This window comes from Megalops cyprinoides, chromosome 17, assembly GCF_013368585.1.
Source record: "Megalops cyprinoides isolate fMegCyp1 chromosome 17, fMegCyp1.pri, whole genome shotgun sequence".
NCBI lineage: Eukaryota > Metazoa > Chordata > Actinopteri > Elopiformes > Megalopidae > Megalops > Megalops cyprinoides.
This window is the reverse complement of record NC_050599.1, coordinates 14,996,499-15,017,150: the sequence shown is the minus strand read 5'-3', so window position 1 is coordinate 15,017,150 and position 20,652 is coordinate 14,996,499. Positions and strand designations below refer to the sequence as shown.

The window sequence follows — 20,652 nt, the reverse complement described above, 5'->3', positions numbered from 1 at the left end:
ACCTAGCTAGCATTGTTTAGCTAAATTAAATCTATTAGTCCCGTGTATGCCGTTGAGCTAAATGATAAATGAACAGAGATAATGCTATAGTTTCTGATGGAGAAGGAAGCTAGCCTGATCTGTTTACAAGCTAATAGCGGAGAGGCTAGCTACAACTGCAAACCCTGCAGCCATCCTGGTGTGAAGAGTTACTTCTGCATGTATGCACTCTGAATGTATTTTTAAATGAGCTGTCAAGTCATAGTCAGGACCATGTATTCCAGCATATCTTTATTGAAGATCAACAGCATTGGAGCACCGTCACCAATCATTGGGTGTGTGTGTCCCTAGGTTATCAAGTATTGGTGACGGTTGTTGATCATTGCAGTCGGGTTGATATCAGTATTCAAATGACAGATCAATCAAATAAACGATCTCTGAAGAAAATGTAAAATTTCCTAAAATGTACATGTACATTTGAATAGAAAATGGTCATTATGACTTTATGACCTCAGTTCACCACAGAATTGGAGACTGCAGAGTTAGTAAGAGAAGTGATAATGGGGATGAAGTAGCTGGGAATGGTGAGCTCCTGTAAGAGCCGGTCTCAGAGCTGGGGCTCGTGGGGCTGATGTCTCACGAGGATCAATTTTTCTTTGTCTTTGCTTGTGGCTGTTTGCATTATTATCAGCCCCACTTCACATCAGATCTGCTGACCTCTGCAAAACAGATCAGATCAGATGCTGCTGATAAACAGAATAAAAACCTGCTCTGTCCCAAACATAAGTGGAAATGAACTCGTTAAAATGGCCTGCTTTGACGCTGCAGACATTTTTGACGTTTCGCACGATCGTGAGAATCAGTGTTCAAGACATTGATTTAAGTGAGCGTCCTGAACCACAGAGGCCTGAAGGACATTATCTTAAATACAGCCTCCTACTGCAGGGTGTCCAGTGCCAGTCCTAGAGGGCTCTACTCCAGCTTCTTGTCCCCCAGAGCGCTAATGCACTTTTATTTGATTTATTACAACCTTAAATGAACCAATTTATCCACTTTTTACAGTTCTTACATTGTTCATTTTTAAAAAGAGACCTGGAAACCTTTCTGGACTTTCGCCAACTAAAACTGAAATCTGCTGAAATCGGTCATAATTTGTATTGTTCCTGTGTTCTGCTGTCCAAGAATACTTCATCCTTTTTGTGATGTTTTCTAAAAGTGCATCATAAAAAGTAAATGGCTAAAGTGATGTGCGGTAGGCCAAGATTAATCTTTGCCTGCATAGTTGTGAAGGGTAGATGTTTGGTCACTGAGCAATTAAATGTGGGACACAGAGGTAGCTAACAGTCTCCAATTCAGAGTTAGTTTCCATAGGAATCTGAGTATATGTAGTACATGTTTCATTAACATTTGAACAAGCAATAAGGGGAGTAATTTGACAATGTTATTTTTGTCTTAAGTAAACAAATTGGTGCCCTTATTGGTACCATATGTAGTCAAAATAAGATCAAGTAAACATTTTGTCTAAAACTACATTCGGAAACTGTTTTAAAAACACGCTTTCCACAAGTCTGGGCTGTGGGAAATATATTCATTTCCTACTCGTGCGTATAAAACACAGAGTGATTTACTAGAAACAAGACCTGCATAAACAAGCAGTAAATGTTACATTATGTCATCCCAGGACGTACACAGCCAAATGTTTATGGGAACAAACCTTGAATAAGAATGTTCTACTGAATATGTTTGCTTTACTTTCTGGTCAGCACAAGTAACCACATGGGTTCAATTGAAATTGAGCTCCACTGTACTGGACCTGAAAGCAGACTTGTCTGTTGTCTGTTTGTTTTCACTGGGATCGGTCACGTCTTTCTATTCACCCGTTCTGTATGATCCACTGAACACCACAGCTGGTGTTCCCAGTTTACCGTGCCTTTCACTCTGGCTATTTGAGATCCTTTTCGGTGAAATAGGTCTCATGTTCACCTCATCCCCTTTCATTTTAGTGACTATTTCCACAAAGATGTGCCTTTGAGGAAAAATAGCTGTAGGGACAATTTTGGACCCAGGCATCTGCAATTTTAGCTGCATGCGGTTATTGGTAACCATTTGCCCTTATTACCGAAATAAGCTGTATTTTCTTCGCAGAAAATGATTCTGATAATGTTCATTTTTAAATTAAGAATCACTGAAAAATTGAGATCATTTATTGATATTTCGCTTCAGTTGTCATACAGTAAGACCTTTATGTAGCTAGATAACTTCATGTTTATAATCCTAAAAATGATGCATTATCTAGAGGTGTTGTTAGGGTGTGAAAATGGTTGTTGGTTGTACTGATTCCTTAAAGGATTTGTAAAAAAAAAATAAATAAATAAATAAATAAGCACCACAAGTAGATTATATCTTGGGAGACCGCACCTGAAGTTAGTGAAATGGTCATACAATTTACACTTACTATAAGGTTTAATTTTTGCTTCAAGTTGGTAAACTTAACAAGTGGTAACAAATGGCGGTCTTGTCCTTGAACAAGTGGTGATTCAGTTACTAATTTCACACAATATCCTTTTATCCATGACCAGCTGTGAAGATAGTTTTCTTTTATGAAAATGGATGGTGTACTAAGCAGCACTTATTTTACTGATTTCATGTTGAATGAGGTATGCACAATAGCACAAGTCCTTATTGTCAGAAGTAAAGTATTCTTATTTTAGTCATTAATTCTATGATACAACCTTGCATACATGCCAGATTGTTCAGGGGATGTAGCATTGATACATTTGACACCCCCCCTGTGTTTGTTTACTTCACAGGAACATGATTAAGTCATTCTACACTGCTAGCCTTTTGTTAGACGTTCTCTCCGTGTTTGGTGAGCTGTCGGAGGAGGTAAGTCGCAATGCTGTCAGACTCATCATTGATGTGTGTGGGAAGTCCAGCACGAGAGACTTCACGAGCTGTTGTGACTGCCGACTTCTCTGAATGAATGGAAATCAGGGTGCCAGGATATCCAGTCGAATGACAATTAACATCCTCAAACCACTGTAAATGACACGAGTCTCTAAAAAAATGTGCCTCAGTAACATACTGAGGCAAATGGACCGTTTGATAGACGGGAACAACAAAGTATGCCACAGAGATTTTTATCTGGATTTGGAATGGGCCAATTGTTTGATCATTTGGATAATTTATAGCTTTACCTTTTTTTGATTTGTGAATTTCTGGAATGGCTAGAAAAGACTCTGAATGGCTGTAGAATACAGTCTGATCTTAACGCTGTTGCACTAGTGTGCTTATTAGGCATCTACATTTGTCTCCAGTTGCTTCAGTCTTTTATACAGAGAGTAGTGACCTGTGTCAAAAGACAGACAATGTTTCATTGAGTGTCCTTCTCTCCCTAAGGGGCAGACATTTCCCCACTGTAGAAAGCCTATTGGGCAAAGTTTTTTAACACTGCGCCTTGTCTCTGTAACACTAACCCAGACAATGGACCCTCAGAATCCCCCCTGATTACATTGCCTTTTTCAAAGAATGCCATCGTGAATTGTGGGAGATTGAGTTACTTGCAGAAAGGGAATGTTTTAGTGTTGGACTTTAGAAAGCTCAACTTTAATGCATGAATTAATGGATCTTGCATTGTGAGATTCCACGTGAGCTTTTAATTCACATCCGAGCCGTAATCATAGCTACCATCAGACCTACCTACATCCAATCAGGGCCTGGAGTTTTGCATTCTGTGCTTTTCAGCCAAATCTCTGCACATTAATATGATTAATTAAGATGCTTATACATTCATAGGCTGGGTGAACACCTTTTTATGCATTAATTTCTTAAATTATTTAAAACACATTTAACATGGAAGGTCATATGAAAATTTCCTTCCTTAATGGCCTCGGGAGACAAAAATGTAGCTAATCAGCTCAGAGAATGATATGGTGATATTGAAGTCCAGAATTGGAGGAGAACAAGGAGTTATCATCTATAGTCTTTGCAAAGTAACATGGGAATTGTAATGTGCACCGGAAGTCAGAACATTGACATTCACAGGCTGGTGCCTGTCAAAGCCTGGGAAAGCCAACACTTCTCCTCATGAGGGTGCATTATTAATATCTATTGAAGCTATTTCAACTAAAATCAGTGTAGGGAATAGGGCAGACTGGAAGAAAGTGTACTTCTGTATGTATTTCACACTCTCATTCAGTAACACTGACCTAGTAGGAGTTGGTATAACTCCCCCTTGTACTATGTATGTTGCTTAAATGTTCAGGATTTTAAATGTGAAGGATTAAAAAAATTGGTCATCCCTTGGTATTGATGGTATTGGGTAGCCTGCCAGATATCTGTGGATAGTGTGAACTTGCTTGCTTACTTTTTGATTTCACAGTGTGTGACACTTGCTGCCACCAATAGGTACTGATTGCAAATGCTAGAGAAATTTTGTCACGCATCATATTCACTGATGTCACATTACTTTAACTATTCTACTATAACTATAACTATAACTAACTATTCTACTTTAACTATAACTATTAAGTCAGTTAGGGTTAGGTTTTGGATGTCACCTCCATAGCTGTGACATCACTTCCTTTTCAGGGCAGATATATGTACACTGGGTTCCAAAATTATTGGGACACTCACTTTTTTTCTGAAAACCCACAATATTTTTGCTGCATATTCCATCAAACATTGGGAAAGTCATATTTATGTCAATGCCAATTTCAGCTTCATCTTCTGTGACCATGTTCCAACCTTGTTATATAGGCTGTATGAGTGTTCAATTAGGGGAAAGGCAACATTCAATTAGGCCTAATTGAAGTGATGGTCATTTTTGTTCACTTGTCTGCACTCAATAAGTATGTAGGTACCTTTTAAAATTAAATTAATGTCATGGAATTGTCAGTTTGTTTGGCAGAATTAATGTCATACATATTATTAAAATGTTGGAAATAAGGGTAGTCATTAGGCAATCATGTGCCAACCACATAAAGATATGTTTTGAAAATGTTAATAGTTGCCAAAAATGTAACTGTTTTCGCCACACCATAAATTAGGTTCGAGTGATAAAACTAATAGCTACATGGACACATCCACACTTAACCAGAAAATGCCCAGGTGTCCCAATAATTTTGGACCCTAGTGTATTTGTAGACAGGCTGTAAAGGGGCCCTGTAATCATGTGGTACTGAACCTGTTAGTAATCAAATAGGCATTTTAGAATTCAGTACAGTACAGTTTTTATTCCTTCATCGTAAGTTACACAAAGGTAGCACGCAAGCTGTTCTGTTGTGTGAGGCAAAAGGTGTTCAGGGGCTCATAAAGTCCCTTTCTGTGAAAACATCTTTATTTCAGCACAGAAGTATAATTTTCATTAATCTCTCATGTCAAAAAATGAACTCAGTAAGCTATTTTGCTTGTCTTTGGTGTACTTATAACTAAAATAAGTGGAGTATTAACACTTACATGATTTTCTTAGAACTGGAAGTTCTGGGACTTTATGACCCTGTGTTTATTCATGTATACTGGTACAATTTAAATGTCTTCTTAGATGGTGACATCAATTTCAAGGTTAATGCTTTTATTAATTTAAAGACTTTGCAGAACAGAGAATCTTCTACAGAGAGTTTGTGACTCAGTATTTGAGCAGAAAATATATATATATATATATATATATAGAGAGAAAGAGAGATATTTGATGTTTAATGTTGAATTTTTAAAGAATTTAATGTTTGAATGCAGAGCTGGTTCAAAACTATAGCAGCACAACAATCATCATGTAATAATTAAGCCTTTACTTTCAAGTCAGAATCAGCCTCCATGATTATCACAAACCCTCTGCTGGCCCATTTCCACTGCTGCCAGTACCCAGCCCTTGAGGAACGGGAAAACAAAAACAGTCACACCTGAAACCTTTCCTTCGCTTTCCATTGTGCGGCTGTGAGAGCGATTTAATTCTTCCCTGTTATCGGTATTATCTTTGTATTTAGTAGCCCCCCTGCATGCGCTTCCTCTCCACAGAACATCCAACACAGGAAGTATGCGAGATGGAAGGCCACCTACATCCACAACTGTCTGAAGAATGGAGAAACCCCCCAGTCAGGGCCTATTGGATTGGAAGGGGAAGGATATGGTAAGAGCTGATATTATATCAGTGGCCCAAACACACACTGCAACTCCCGCTAACAAAATATGCTGGCGCGGGCCCTTTCTCCAGCAACATTCAAACCGATTTCCTTCAGGAGAGCATGGCGACGGCGGTGTACTCCAGTCTGCTAAGGGACCACATTGTGTGCCTTATCAAGCCCGAGTCGACAGCAGCAGAGGGCCAGGGCCACTCGCTGTGTGCCTGCTGCTATTTGTTCTAGGATTCTTTGACTTCTGTTATCTCGTTAAAATCATGGGTGTGGAACATTGCTAGTTTAATAGTGTGAAACCTGCAAAGTGCTTGGCGACCTATTCGGAATTAAGGTCAAATATTGAGTCATTAATCTGAAGTATAGTACTAAGGGTAATTATAGCAGACTAGCTGTTTTGTTTCCTCATGTATGTTAATACATTGAGTGATGGAGTAGCAGACCTTAGGCTCCTTTTAAGAGGATGGGAATCGTTCTGAAAAATGCCCGGTTTAGCTTTTGCCTGACAACCTAATGTTAACTGGCTTGTGATGTGAAGCAGGCCTAATCGTTGCCATGCAGCGAATTCACTATGGTGCTCTCTGAACATCTGTAGGGTGTGCTGTGTTTGACCTGACCCGTGCATGTCAGAGATGAAGTCATCCTGTGTGTTGTCTCCCGGGATATCTTGCTCTGTAGACCCACACTGGAGATACTGTAAACATGGGGTAGCACCAGGGGATCCAGACATTGAGCTATTATCTTCTCCACTCCCTTTGACTCAGAGCTTCTAACCGCAATTTGAACATTATTCCTTTTAGACTTTTTTTTCATATATTTCTGTTCTGTTCATTTGTTTGCTTTCTGTGGATTAAGGGGTCCCTCCTGAGTAGGAACTGGGCCTCCATCTCAAAGTTGTGACATCATGCTAAGTTATTCCCACTGATGTATTACTAAGCCAAGAGAAAGCTGATATCACCGTCTCTCCCTTATTGAGTCTACACATCAGAGCCTTATCGCGGTATCTCGCAGCATTTCCTCACGTCTGTCAAGCATGCACTCAGAAGAGGGGCTTTTACTTGGAAAAGGGTGGCCAAGTGTTGAAGAGAACATGCAGACATTGTTTTGTGAAAAAAATGTAGAGTGTCTTATTTGGCAGGCATGTCTCTTAAAGCTCTTTAAGTACTGCATTGACTCTTTTGTCAAATGTTGATACAGAATTGTTGTGCATACACATGCCTCCCCCCACCATTGTTATACAATTACAGCTTCGGAATGGAATTTTTACTTTTGATGACTCCTTATGGTCTTTTGCTTGTGTTGTACTCTACCTCACTTGTAAGTCACTTTGGATAAACGTGTCTGCCAAATGAATAAATGTAAATGTAAATGGACATATTGTGGATTTAATCAGATGTTATCTAAATGATCATTTAATGTACGACAGTGAATGTTTTGATTTCCCGTTCTCGTTTTGCTACTGCTGTTTATTGGAAGATTATAAAATTGAAGCAATGGACAAATTGTTTTTTAAACAATTTAATGAGCCAAATGCATTTGACATATCAATGCTCACAGCTAGCGAGAATTGGCCTGCTAGCCCACACTGTGAGAACAGAGACAGAGAATTATATTACATTGTAGCTAACCATGCCCTCAAATTAATTATTGGTTGGAAAGCTCAGCAAAGCATCTTGATTCATAACAGTTTATATCTGAACCATCTCATTTGTAAATGCCAAATTATAAAGCACAAGTGGCTTTCCATCAGCATTTTATTTGAAAAAAAGTTGCTTATTAAATGTTATTGAATACATTATTTAAGGCCAGGCCACATACTCTTTTTGCATTTTGTGATTTTGTAGATTAAATTCTCATTTTTTCATTGATCAAGCAATGCCGTTTTAGTGAAATATTTCTTCTAATCACAGTTGTAACTAATTACCATTGCATATGTTTTGGTGTAGTAGTAATTTTGGACTTCTGAATAATTAAAATGCATGCTCCATATGTATACATTTACAATTACATCAGCATGTTGTAATGATTAAAGTGAACAATGAATAATTCTATTTACCATTTTAATATTAGTTATTGTTCTGTTATGCCAATGACACTTGTAACTGAATGCAGGTATGTAACGATGAACAGCTTACTTCTCTTCAGGTGGTAAAAGTAAGTTCCTTTGTGGTAAGTCCTCTCTCTTTGTTATATTTATCTCCATTTATCTGCTGGTCAACCTGCTGTGAAAGAGAGTCATGAAACTCTGGTATATAAACGCCACTTTGTTGAGACCCACAGTAAAAGCATTGTCTCGAATACATATTTGCTTGACTTTTCCGTTTGCAAGAAGGAGATGATGAGCAAGGGGAAAGGAATGGGAAAAAAAGGGCAGCTTAAACGGAGGCAAACCAATCTGAAGTGACTTCGTTGATTAACATATTTTCCTAAAGCCTCATCCATGCTACCGGACTCTGGTTCTGACAAATTTCTGATGGGAGCGCCTGTAATGTTCTCTTTACATAGGAAAGCTATGAAGCGCTGCCTTCAGTTTCAGGGGTCCAGCTTGTTTTGTATGAGAGCCACCAAACTTATTTAAACCTCAGACAACTTTCGTCGATTCTATTAATGTGCTGTGGAAGCACGGTCCTGACTTAACAAGCAGAGGTGTAGAGGGTAGTGTCTGGAAAGAACTGATTTTCTGCATGTCCAGCAAAGATGACCCAACTGAGGAAGATATGAATTTTGGCTTTTAAGTTTTTGTTTGAAAATCAGGAATATTCCCTATTCATACATTGATACATAAAGTGTATTGAGCCATCCCAATATGCACTTGGAGTTTGTGTGTCATTCTGTTTGTTTCAGTCAGGGAACCTCATTAATACTGTTGGCTGGGCACTGGTGTGTTCCACTTCCCTAGAGATTGCCCATGTCGACTGCTTGCCCATATAACAAGCCCTCATTATGTAGCTCATTTTTAGATGACCATATGTTGTTTTTGAAATGACATGAAGTTGTACCGTCCGCTATATATAAAGTAAATCAAGCCATGCATTTGTGATATAGAAAGAACCAAACATTTTTGGTTAAAAAACGCAAAACGTGGCTTTGAAATCCAGTTCACAGAATTCCACTGATGTCTCTTTTAAAGCATCAGTCATATTTCACACTCTCTGAAGCCCACAATGTTTTACAATACATATGGGTGTGTAGTCATGCCAGAGGAACTTTTGCAGAACCTGCTTTCCTCTTACATGATGACTTTCAATCTGAACTGAAGTCAGTGTTTACTTTTCCCTTATGTGAGTCGAAATATCATTTGGCAGGGAAGTGCTGATTAAACCCAGGGCATGTGTTTTTAACCAGTTTGTTGCAGAATAATGTAATTAGGACTTGGCACCTTTTAAACTGAAATATTATTGTATGTCAGTCTAATCCCATTTAGCAGTATAGCGTTTCATTTTCCTGTACCGAACTATTCATGCTATGTAGACCCTGTACATCCTGAGGTGCATGCTCTTATGGAATTTCCAGAGGCAGCAAAGCTAAATGATATTTAAGCTCTGTAGTCTTTAATCACATCAAATGTACCATCTGTTAACAATCCACTATAATAATTTCTGTCACTAATTATCCATAAAAATTCTGTGCTGACAATCAGTGAAATGTGGGTCATTATTTCAGTCTGAGCTTGTGCCAGTCTAGCAATAACATAGTAGATACCCCCTGAAGCAGGTCTGTTAGTAGCAGACATCAAACTGAACCTAGTAAATTTAATTTAAAGATATGTGTCTAAAAACTTTTTGACTATCTGTCAGGAGATCTCAAGGTTCAAGCAGATCTCAAGCCTAACGTGCCCCTGTGTAGTTCATTTTATCTGGGCACAATCAAGATCCTCTTTTCTATTTGAACATAAAGCTTCTCAGTGTCTCAGTGAATTTCTTCAGACAAAGATGGTACTGACTCCAGCAGGCAACCCAGGCATGAGTCCACAGGGAAACGGCCCTGTTCCTGTTTCACAGTTCCAGCTTTCAAGGTTGCAATGTCCAAACCAGCCCATTTTTGGTCTGTTCATTTTGGATTAGTAAGCTCTTCACTTGTTTTTCAGCCTTTAAACAGCTGTTATTTTCTACCTGTGTTCAGGCATTTATGAGGTGCACTCTCGAATGTCTGTTTATTTTCACTGGTATGGACTTGAAAAAATATTTGATTTCATATCACTGTCATTATCTTGCATTGAATAGGTTCTTTTGAAAAATGAACCATAAGTAAAGAGAAATGTTGACATTGGCGGTCAAGAATAATTTTAAACTGGATTTGAACGGATAAATAAAACATGCAGCAATTGACATGTTATTTGTTCCAAGTTTTTGTTTTTCTTTCAATTATACAATTTGATGAAAGTTTCACCCTGTTTTTTTCAAAATAAAGATGTAGGTGTTGTAGGACTTTTAACATGTGCAGAAAAATAGACATATTTAACGGTAATAGAAGTCACAGTATTTAGTTTGACATGTTTATCATGTTTATTTTGTTTGATAGCTTCATGGTATTTAAATGATTTAACGATCCAGGAGGTCACTTCCATGGTAGGCCATCCTGTTCCCCAATTTTACATTGTAACAGAACGTGCAAAGCTTTTAGTCGTAATTCTGTAGAGTTTGTGAGCATGACACAGAAGGAGCCTGTGGAAAGTGAAACAAATTTGAGGTGTACTTCTTGAGTGATTACATAATTCATATTGCATAATTCATATTGCAAACAAATAGATCTTTGTAATATTGTTTCCTGTGCTCATTGAATTCAGCTTTAAAACACATTGGGAAATTAAAATTAGGGGAGAAAGAGAAAATGTGCTGAGGACTGCACAGTCTAGTGTATCTAGAAATTGCTAATAGTTGTTAGACATGTAAAATAAGCACCATTTGAGACAGACTGTGGTTTTGGTAATTTATTTTTTCTGACTTTTTCGGTAAGTTACGGACTTCTAGGAAACTATTTCAAAAAGACTCTCAATCCTTGTCAAACTCTTGAGTTAAACTACAGCTTAGCAGAAATACAGTATTTACCTTCCTAATTCATATTTTCATATATAACATTCAGGTGTTTACAGAAACAAGATGGAATGACCATCCCTGATTAATGTGATTGGCCCAGCCAAGAAACTGTCGTTGTATTCTGCGAGCAGGGGTTCACCTCCATTGCCATAGTTTCCTGAAACATTCCTTCACATCAGGAGTAACATTAGGGAAATTAGTGGCTCATATGTGCTTAAATGCAGCACTAGCTTAATACTATTCTATACCTGTTGGAAATATTGATTTTTTTTTCTCATTGGTCACAAATGAGGCGTACCATTTTGGAGTCTCAGCTGTTCAAAGTGGCCATTTGTGTTTTATTTGAATTTCCAGAGACACTATCCAGTGTCATAGGTTAAATGTCCCTGACTGCTGCACACGGCAGCCATTAAACAGCATGGCAGAATCACTTGCAAATTTAAATAAACATAGTAATTAAGGTAATAAAAAAGTGGTCACGCTACTAAGTTTTGTTAATACGGTGGCTGGATTGACACATTGCTACACTAGTCTGGCACTAGATTTACACAGATACAGATGTGGTCTGTATGCGTTGTTGTTGTTGTACCCTTGTTTGTAATTTTCTCTATAAAAGAGAATCTACCCGTTGGCTGATTGTATGTGTTACATCCAGCATTGTATTTTGATGGCTCTGCGTATGTGCTCTGACCCTCCCAGATGATGAATTTGGCGCAGAAGGTGGGGCATCGTCTCTGGACCAGCAGCCTGTGCCTTCCTCTGAGCCCTCTGTTCCTGGGGGGCACACCAACTTCAACAACATACAGATCCCGCCCGGCGCCCACGCCCCTGCCAACACCCCTGCTGAAGTCCCTCCCCCCGCAGGTACAGCCCCGCAGTGCTACGTGGCATTGCCCGAAACAGCCATTAAATAAGCAACTCATCTGATTCTTTCTGTCTCAGGGCTGCTCTCATGGATATTTCTTGGGTTATTTGACTATCAGGAGCAATTATTTAAATGGCTGTCATTTTCTTCTAGATGACAGTACTGCATTTGTTCCTGAAAAAAATATATTTTTAGACTGGTCCTACTTTGTAAGTCACCATTAGGAAGAGTTCTGCCAGATAAATAATTATTAATATATAATTTTGTACTCACAGCACTTTGATTGCTTGGTCAAGCATGCTTTTTTCTTCATAAAATATCTGCATATGGCTGAAAGAGGCATTTGTAAGGATGTACTGGACAAGCATAACAGAGTACACTAGGACACACTATTCCTGTGGCCGTGTTCCTAACCAAATAAATCATATACCCACGGTGTGAACCTCGCCATTCTACCAGTCTTGTATACTTTGGCATTAAGTGCATGTGTCGGAAATGGCCTTAATCGTTTTTCCTTGGCAGGCCATTGTATGTGGAGAGACTGCATTGTACTGTGAATACTTGAGTATTGGCTGAGCTCTACAGCTTTGGATTTCTTGGGTGTACAGCCACGTATTACCAAGAATATTGTACTCATACACATTTAGATAAACACTAAAAATCAAAACCAAAAACATTCTGAAAAGTAACTTCAGATATTTCACACTGATTCTTTAGTCAATTCACATATTCCTTTGTTTTGCTTGCATTATGAATGGTGGAGATTCATCATTCTTTCCCGAGTGACTCAGTGACAGCAGTGCTGTGTGTTTTAGCCCAGAATGCCTTTTCCCCTGGGCACTTTCCTGTTTTCGCTGTTCTACCTTATAAAAACGGTGAAAGGTGGAGGCCAGCACCTCTGATAGGGTGCGTTTCCCCTTCTGTGTCTGCCCCCGTGATTAGCACACTCACTCTGAGGAAATGCGGAAATGACTAATCTAATACAAGTGACCCCAGACATACTATGCCCTAAATGAATCATGAGCAGCACACAGAACCAGACCCAAAAAACAAACAAACAAAAGAAATAATGCTAAGTTTTTCCCCCGAGTTGGAACAACTTGGACCTAAACCAATATTATTTGACATTTTTGTTACTTTTTGGGGAGGTGAAAAATTAAGGTCATTCCGTGCTCTGAATCGAAGATGTAGCAAAAGCAGCAGGTCCATCAAATTTTACCATTTAGGCAGAACCAGTTCACCATCATGTCAAAATGTAAATGTTAATACTATACCAAAAGAAAGTGATGTATTATAATTTTTTGACAGCAAATAAATAGTGCTCTAAATCACAGCCATAGCGAGCCCAATCAAATTTTTCATTTCAGGTCGAACCATTTCCCCTCTGCATTAAAAGTCTTTTAGGTGTAGGTAGTACACCAAAAGGAACTGGCACATTGGTCAGTTGTGAAAGTTTTGGCTGAAAGCAGTGTGGAAATAAACATTTCTTCTTTTTGCTGTGTGCAGGAGACCCCATCAAGCCAGTGCCTGCTCCAAGGACTACACCTGTGGTTGACCCCTCACTGCTCAATGCCAGCCAGCAGGGTAAGGTCAGGGGCTGGCATTGTCTCTGCCCATACCCCTCCACCCCCTGCCCTTTCCCACATGCACCCATGATCCTGACCCTAAATCATGGTGCATGCTCTCTAGCAGTATCCACTCAGTTTGCAGTGTCTGAGTGTGTGGCTGCCAGTCTGGGTAGTGGCTGAGATGGCTTTTCCCTTGGCTGTGAGAAGACTGGGGAAGATCGGCGCATGCCAGGGCTCCCTGTCAACCCTTATGGCTCTGGGTTTCCACCACTGCTGGGAGAGGAAAAATATACAGCCACAAACCCAAAACATAAATAATCTCAGACTCCAGCTGATGAAAAAAATAAATCCATTACCAATAGCAGTGTTGTGGTGATGTCATTTTAATAAATATCGTTGAATAGACAGCAGACTCCTGTGCTATGGACTTGAACACTGGTTTCAGGTTAAGCATATGATCCAATCAGTAAAGGGTGATAGAAATGCATATACAGTAGTGTGTAGCATTTGAGAGGAAACATTAAATGTAACATTTAACAGCTGAATGCACTTCATGTAAGTTTCTGTGGATAACAACAATTGCCAAATTAATAAATACAAATTTAACAACTAACCAATGTATGTTGCAATCCTAAAAGCTACAAGTAAAGTTAATAGTTAAAGTAAAGTTACAAGTGACTACAACTGTAACACTGTAACACTGCTTTATCTGAAAAGAAGAGTAAGAGTTCAGGTAAACTGGTCTCTGGTAAATCAGGTAAATCAGAGATCAGGTAAATTGGCAACTTCAGTCCCTGCCTAAGCACAAAAGAAAGATTAGCAACAAACATGATGGACAAAGCTATTTCATTATTTCACAGAGGAAAACTCAGTAAAATCAACAACTCCTTAAGCATATCAAAACAAAGTCAGGATAGTGAAGATAAACGTACATAAGTCATACTTCTGATATTTCCAGTTTCTGTGTTAACTATGGTCTTTTGTTGTGCCATTTTACCTGAATAAATAAATGGCCTTTTTCCTTGCTTGTGCTGTGTATACCTTTTATCCAGTCAAAAAGGTATAGGTAAAGGTATTTCATATTGATAATGGTATTTCAAATGGTCAGTTTTGTTCATAATATATTGTTTATAATATAATATTTGAAATGGGTTCTTGCAATTAGTTCAGTAATGATGTGTCCACCAGCAGCATAGTGAAATGCATCAGTGCCATAGAAATGTGTCAGATGTCAAGAAATGTCATCAAAGTCAATTTCTGTTTCTGAACCGAGCTTCAAAAACTCAGCAAAAAAGGTCTGGGGATATTTCATATGCAATTTAAGTTTTATAATATAAAATATAAAGTAGTGTCTGGACTGTGTGGTCTTTAACTTAATATGTTCCCATTTAGCCAAACAAAATAAGAAAAAAGCCCATTTAAACCTCAAGTTTAGAAGTATATTTTATTTTTCAATTAAAGAATACCAAAGGCATGCTCAGAAAATGATTGTGACCATGGCATAGTGCTGTGGTATTATAGTGCATCCTGCCCGACAAATCAAATTAGAAATAAACTATCAGTTTTTCAAAAATTTCATATTTTTTAGGGATATGCTAGTTGGCACTGCCTGCAGTGTAACTTTGCAAACCTTTACATCTAGAGCAAACATGTCGTTTTCACAGTGGTACATTTTGAAGGCCACAGTTATAAAATTACTAAATGCCAACCCCAACCAACATCTGACTAGACTTAAGGAAAGTGCTAAGGATCTACCCCAACTTTCACTTAGCCTGTAATTGAGAGGGTTGGTGGTAAATACAGATTTCTGCTGGGAAACCTCAGGCAGATCCTTCAGCCTGTGTGTATATGAGTGGGCACATTTACTCGTGTCTGCACATTTGATCGTTTCAGTTTTTAAGTACTTCTGACTGAGAAGAAATGCAGTGAAGGACATACAGTATCTAGAACCATATGTAGTTTTGTCACACCATTTCAACAGTGATAAATACTGAATATTGGAGTGCACTTGGTAACCTCAATTTTTCAGTCCATTCAAACTGCTTTTTTGTTGTTTTTTCTTCAACTTAAATATTTCTTGGTTCAAAACCATGTGTGTAAAGGAGTATTTGACCAGTGATCTATTTAGTATTGTGCAATGTAAAGTGTGTGGACATTTATTTGCTTTGTGGTACCCTCCTGAAAGTGTCTTGGGTACAAAATACACTCTTGTAATCAAAAAGGAAATTAATAAAAGGGAATAATATGTACACATATTTTCATATCTAATAAGAAAAGATTCCTAGCCACAAAGAAGGGTATCTCATAACGACAAAGATTCCATAGCACTTTTGGCGAATGGTTCGTCTCTGTTTGAAATTAACTCAAATTCAGTTTCAAAAAGAGGGAAGATCTTATTGGATCAGAAGATCTTCATTTTATTTGAAGAGACTAAGCTCTGAGCAATACGTTTCGTATTTTACTTCATCAGTTTCACATTGCAGTAGTAACAAAGCATAAAGTTTGAATACAGCTGCCGTTGACAGTTTTCTTGTAATGACTTAAAAAAAAAAAAAAATCATTAGCAACACGTCTGTGTTCATGCATTTAATTTTAAAGCTTTGTTATAAATGAAAGAGGTCATAAAATGCACAAACATGACATTCTGCTCCGCTGTACCTTCATGGCAAGATGTTATTGATTTATCTGCATATTTAACAAGTCCACATCTTCCCCATCCTTTTCTCTTTTTTTTCCTCTGAATTTTGACTCTACAGGTGGCATTCAGCTGACGGCAGAAGACTTTACCCGGGCCCAGAAGTACTGCAAATACGCAGGCAGTGCGCTGCAGTACGAAGATGTCAGCACGGCTATCCAGAATCTGCAAAAGGCCCTCAAGTTACTCACCACTGGCAAAGAATGAGACCATTGTCCCAGCCGTTACTGTATCGTTCATCTGGCTGACAGAACTAAGAGCCCATTACTCCCGTCTCAGCTGTATCAGAAGAAAGCAATTCCGTTGAAGCCCACAAAATCGCTGTAAACAACAATGGCATCTGTGTCTCCATGTTGGATTGCCTGTGTAGCCTTTACTTGGTACTCCATTACTATAGAGAAGAACTGAGGAGCCAAAGCTTTTAAGATTCATCAGAACACATCTTCTACAGTAATTTGTGCTATACTGTAGAAAGGTAACAGATGCTCAGATTCAATCTAACCGCTATAGGACTTTGCCCTGAAGTTTTTTTTTTTTTTTTTTGCTTTGCTTTGTTGATTTTTATATCAAGTTTGTATAAAATATTTTACATTCATAGCAGTGACCACTGAAGTTAAGTGTAAGTGTCTAAAAAAAAAAAAATACAATTGATCAGATTGGTAGTTCATAGATAAAGCACTATAGAGGCGAGTCTGAATCTGGGCTAAAGTTAGCTTTAATTCACAGGTTGTCATGTCATTGACATACTACTCAGCTTGCATGTATGTTTTTAAAACATGCTGGGACTTTGGTTTTAGGTAGGCATGTAAGATTAGGATATGTCTTTTACTGACCTTAACCTAGCCCATATTGCTTCAGTAAAAAAAAATCACTACTATTTGAAAGGAATTAATTTACATATAAATCTGATTTTCAATGAATATTTCTTATTCTGAGGTGAAAGGGTTCTGTCAACTCATTTTTATTTGTATTAACACATTTGACAAATTAAAGTATTTAAAATGGACATTGAGCATTTGAGTGAAATATATGTACTGTTCAGGCTCGCTGCAAGTTTTCAAGATGCTAATTTGCCATTGGGTAGTTTGAAATCATGCTTCCGTTATGAATAATTGTTTGTAATGTGTATAAGGCACACTAATCATTAAACACACATGCATAGCATCTGACCTAAGGGAATGGCTTGAGTTTCAATACATTTTTTACATCACAGCACATGTACAGTATGCTGTGCTTTTTTGTGCAGGGATGTTAAACTGTCTCACTTTGGTTTTCTCTAAATGTAAGCTTTTTTGTTTTTGTTTGTTTTTTTTTCAACTGCCCAAACAACACAAAATGTGTACTTTCTTTATTTGGCACATGGAAATCTACAGTGAAAAATGTGTAAACAACAAAAAGGTCATTTTAGCTATTGAGTAAAATGTAAATAAGTGGATGATTCATCATCTACAATGCTACAGGTAATTGTATAGATTAGACATGAACAAATTATAAAAGCATACCTGTCTACTTATAAGAAACATTACACATATGCTTCAATATATATTTTTTACAGTTGAGTGCAACATCATCAAAGACATCATTATATTACTATAGATAGATTGATGCAAGAGGTTTCATCCCAGGAACTATTAATAATTCATGACTGATAAAGTTGTTACAGATACTTGTTTCAGTATACAGCATACAGCATTAGGCAAAGATCAGCAATATATCAGTCGACACAGTGAATAAACACCATTATTACATAGATTTGTCAATCACCCTGCATCCTATTTGGCAGCCTCTGCTTAGATTGCATTTGACAAATTTACACAGTTTAAACTCAATTAACTTGACCTTCATCTGAGATCTTCCTTGATGTCATTAACTCATAACGTCCTTTAGTAACCACAATTTGCTGTCATTTGCAGTTATTAAAATGTGCTGAAACGCAAGAGCTGCCAACTGGCTGGACCGTACTGCTGATTCTCCCTCTGCAGTCAATATCATGTTTAATAACAATGAACGGGATTCATTTTGAGAATTATAGCAAACAAAAGCCATTGTGTGCTCATAACCATAAAAAAGCATGACATGCAGTCTCTACATTTCGATAAATTTTGATGCACAGGCAGAGGTAACTGTAGGAGAGGCTTGAAGAAAATTCACAGACCCTTTGAATTCGATTTTGCTATGGAAAAGGACAGGTGTATGGCCTTATATGGCCCGCAGAGCTGTTGCTGGTTTGTTAATGTATAACAGAACTTTCAAACGTATTAATATGTCTAATGCTGACCATTTCCAGATAGTTGAATGATGCCTTTTATCTGCCAAGCTGCCTCTGTGTCCTAGCCAGCAGGTAGGTACAGTTGAGGAAATATTACTGAAGTTCAGAGCTTCTCTCTTTCTATATTGGAGAGGTTGCTTTTGAACATTTTTTCTGCTCATCTGCAGGTGGGAGGATAGTATCAGTGTAACTGCCTCCTTTGTGTTGTGTAGTATAGATTCACCCTAAACTCCTGCAGACTGCAGAACTGTATGTGGAGGAAGTCATTAGCGGTGATGCGCAGGTCTTTTTTGGACACGTTTTTTGCTACACAAATATGATTTTTTTTTCTGTTTGTTTTGTTGTATTGGGATATTGTTTGTATTCATTGCTTTTGTCTTTTGCCTAAAGTGTTACAGAAAGGGCAATGGGCTTATCTCCTCAGCCTGAACTATTACATTAAGCATCCACATTTGCCTGAAGTCCTTCCTTCCTCCTTGTTGTTTGGAAGCTGTGGTGTTGATGCAAATGGAAGAGGTGGGATTTTCCACTTCTCCCACACTTTTTAGTTTTAGAAGCCATACCCCAGGGGTTTAGTTGCTTGCATGTTATGTGTTATTACTGCAACAGGTTTAAATGTATGTCATAAGGTGGATAGCTCTGTGTCATTTACTTTTCAGGTTGTAGTTTCCCTGAATAGATATACTTTAATAAACATTTGCTGAAGTTGCTATTTACAGTTTAGGTTTACATAATATGCCTTACAATCTTGATAGTCCACTTTTGATTCAGACTCACTATTTCAGTAGTATTCCAAAAACCAAAAGTGGACTATTTTTTACTAGTAGACTACGTCAATCCTAGAAGTTGTGTTATTCATAAGTGTTTTTGTGTCAGCTAATGTTGGATGTCAGAAAGTAATTAGAGCCAGGGAGCCGGGTTGGGGTTTGGACTTGTCCATATAAAATGCAACCTAGTTCTAGAAATTCCAAATACATATGAGCTGAATAGGTCTGTATTTAAGGGGATGACAGCTGTCTTCAATAAACGACGCGGTCATGCAGTAATTAATCCAAGCGTTGTGACGGTTTGAGCCTGTCTTTCCCCTAGTTTTGGAATCCCACTATCATACCACTCTCCAGATAAAACTGTTGTCCTCATCTAGGTCATACTCTTTAAAATGTAAGCGTTTAAACGGCATATATATCCATGAGAAGGTTATACTTTTTAGTGTCAGATTCATAAACTACAAATACCTGGTCTTATGAAATGCTACATACTATGTATAATACTATATGTGTAATGTTTGGCTACATGCAATGTCAGCTTTGTAAAAATATCAATCATTCAATTTCATTTGGTCGCTATTGGTTTAAAACATTTTCTGAACATAGAGAGAGACTAATGACGTGATGACAGTAATCACTCCCAAGGTCTGCCTTTTTGTTTTCACCCGTGAAATTATAATCAGGATAGATGTCCCACTAAAACCACAGCTCAAAGAGCAACTGTATTCATCTTTAATCTAAAATTGACGTGGTCGTGATTTATACTTGTAAATAAATGGAATAATAAGCCGCGAATAAAGGAGAACTGTCTTATGCAGACCTATTAAAAATGCTATGCAAATGTAGGTTCCCGGTCTTTTCAGCCAAGTTTAATCTCAATGGAAGATCTCTATTACTGACGTTTGAAAACAAATGACTTTTCATATGGCTGGGCTTGTTAATACCACTCCCTCCCATCTTAACTTTTTGGAATGTTTTCCATTAAAACTGCATGCTCAGTTTTGTTTTTGACACAGTTATTATTTATGCGTAAATAAGTGATGAATGAAATGAAGATTCACTCAACTGCACAAGCAGCATACACCCAAAGAATGAAATATTGACAACAATAAAATCTGGATGTATCTCGTTAATTACTAAATTATTGTTTTCTAACAATCGATGTGATAATAAGAGAAACAACAGTCGTGTTATTCACAGTTTTAATAGTTTGAGGTCATTTTCTAAACCCTAGGGATTTTCACTGCTGTTATTGTAGGGTGGGGCGCCAGAAAGAACAAACTCCAGCTGTGTAGTCGAGCAGAGAGCCCTGCGCTGTAATATCGCTCAATAGCGTCGAGCATCT

General features: G+C 38.0%; 1 protein-coding gene across 1 annotated transcript in view; it reads left to right on the top strand.

Moving 5' to 3' along the window:
• vta1 (vesicle (multivesicular body) trafficking 1) overlaps positions 1–16,560 on the top strand; it is a 37,386-nt gene extending 20,826 nt beyond the window's left edge. The window contains exons 4-8 of the mRNA XM_036550495.1: positions 2,790–2,865; positions 5,992–6,103; positions 11,843–12,007; positions 13,515–13,592; positions 16,333–16,560. Of these exons, the coding sequence (XP_036406388.1) occupies positions 2,790–2,865; positions 5,992–6,103; positions 11,843–12,007; positions 13,515–13,592; positions 16,333–16,478 (577 nt within the window). The 3' untranslated portion in view covers positions 16,479–16,560. The remainder of the gene's footprint in view (positions 1–2,789; positions 2,866–5,991; positions 6,104–11,842; positions 12,008–13,514; positions 13,593–16,332) is intronic.
• Positions 16,561–20,652: the final 4,092 nt, after the last annotated feature.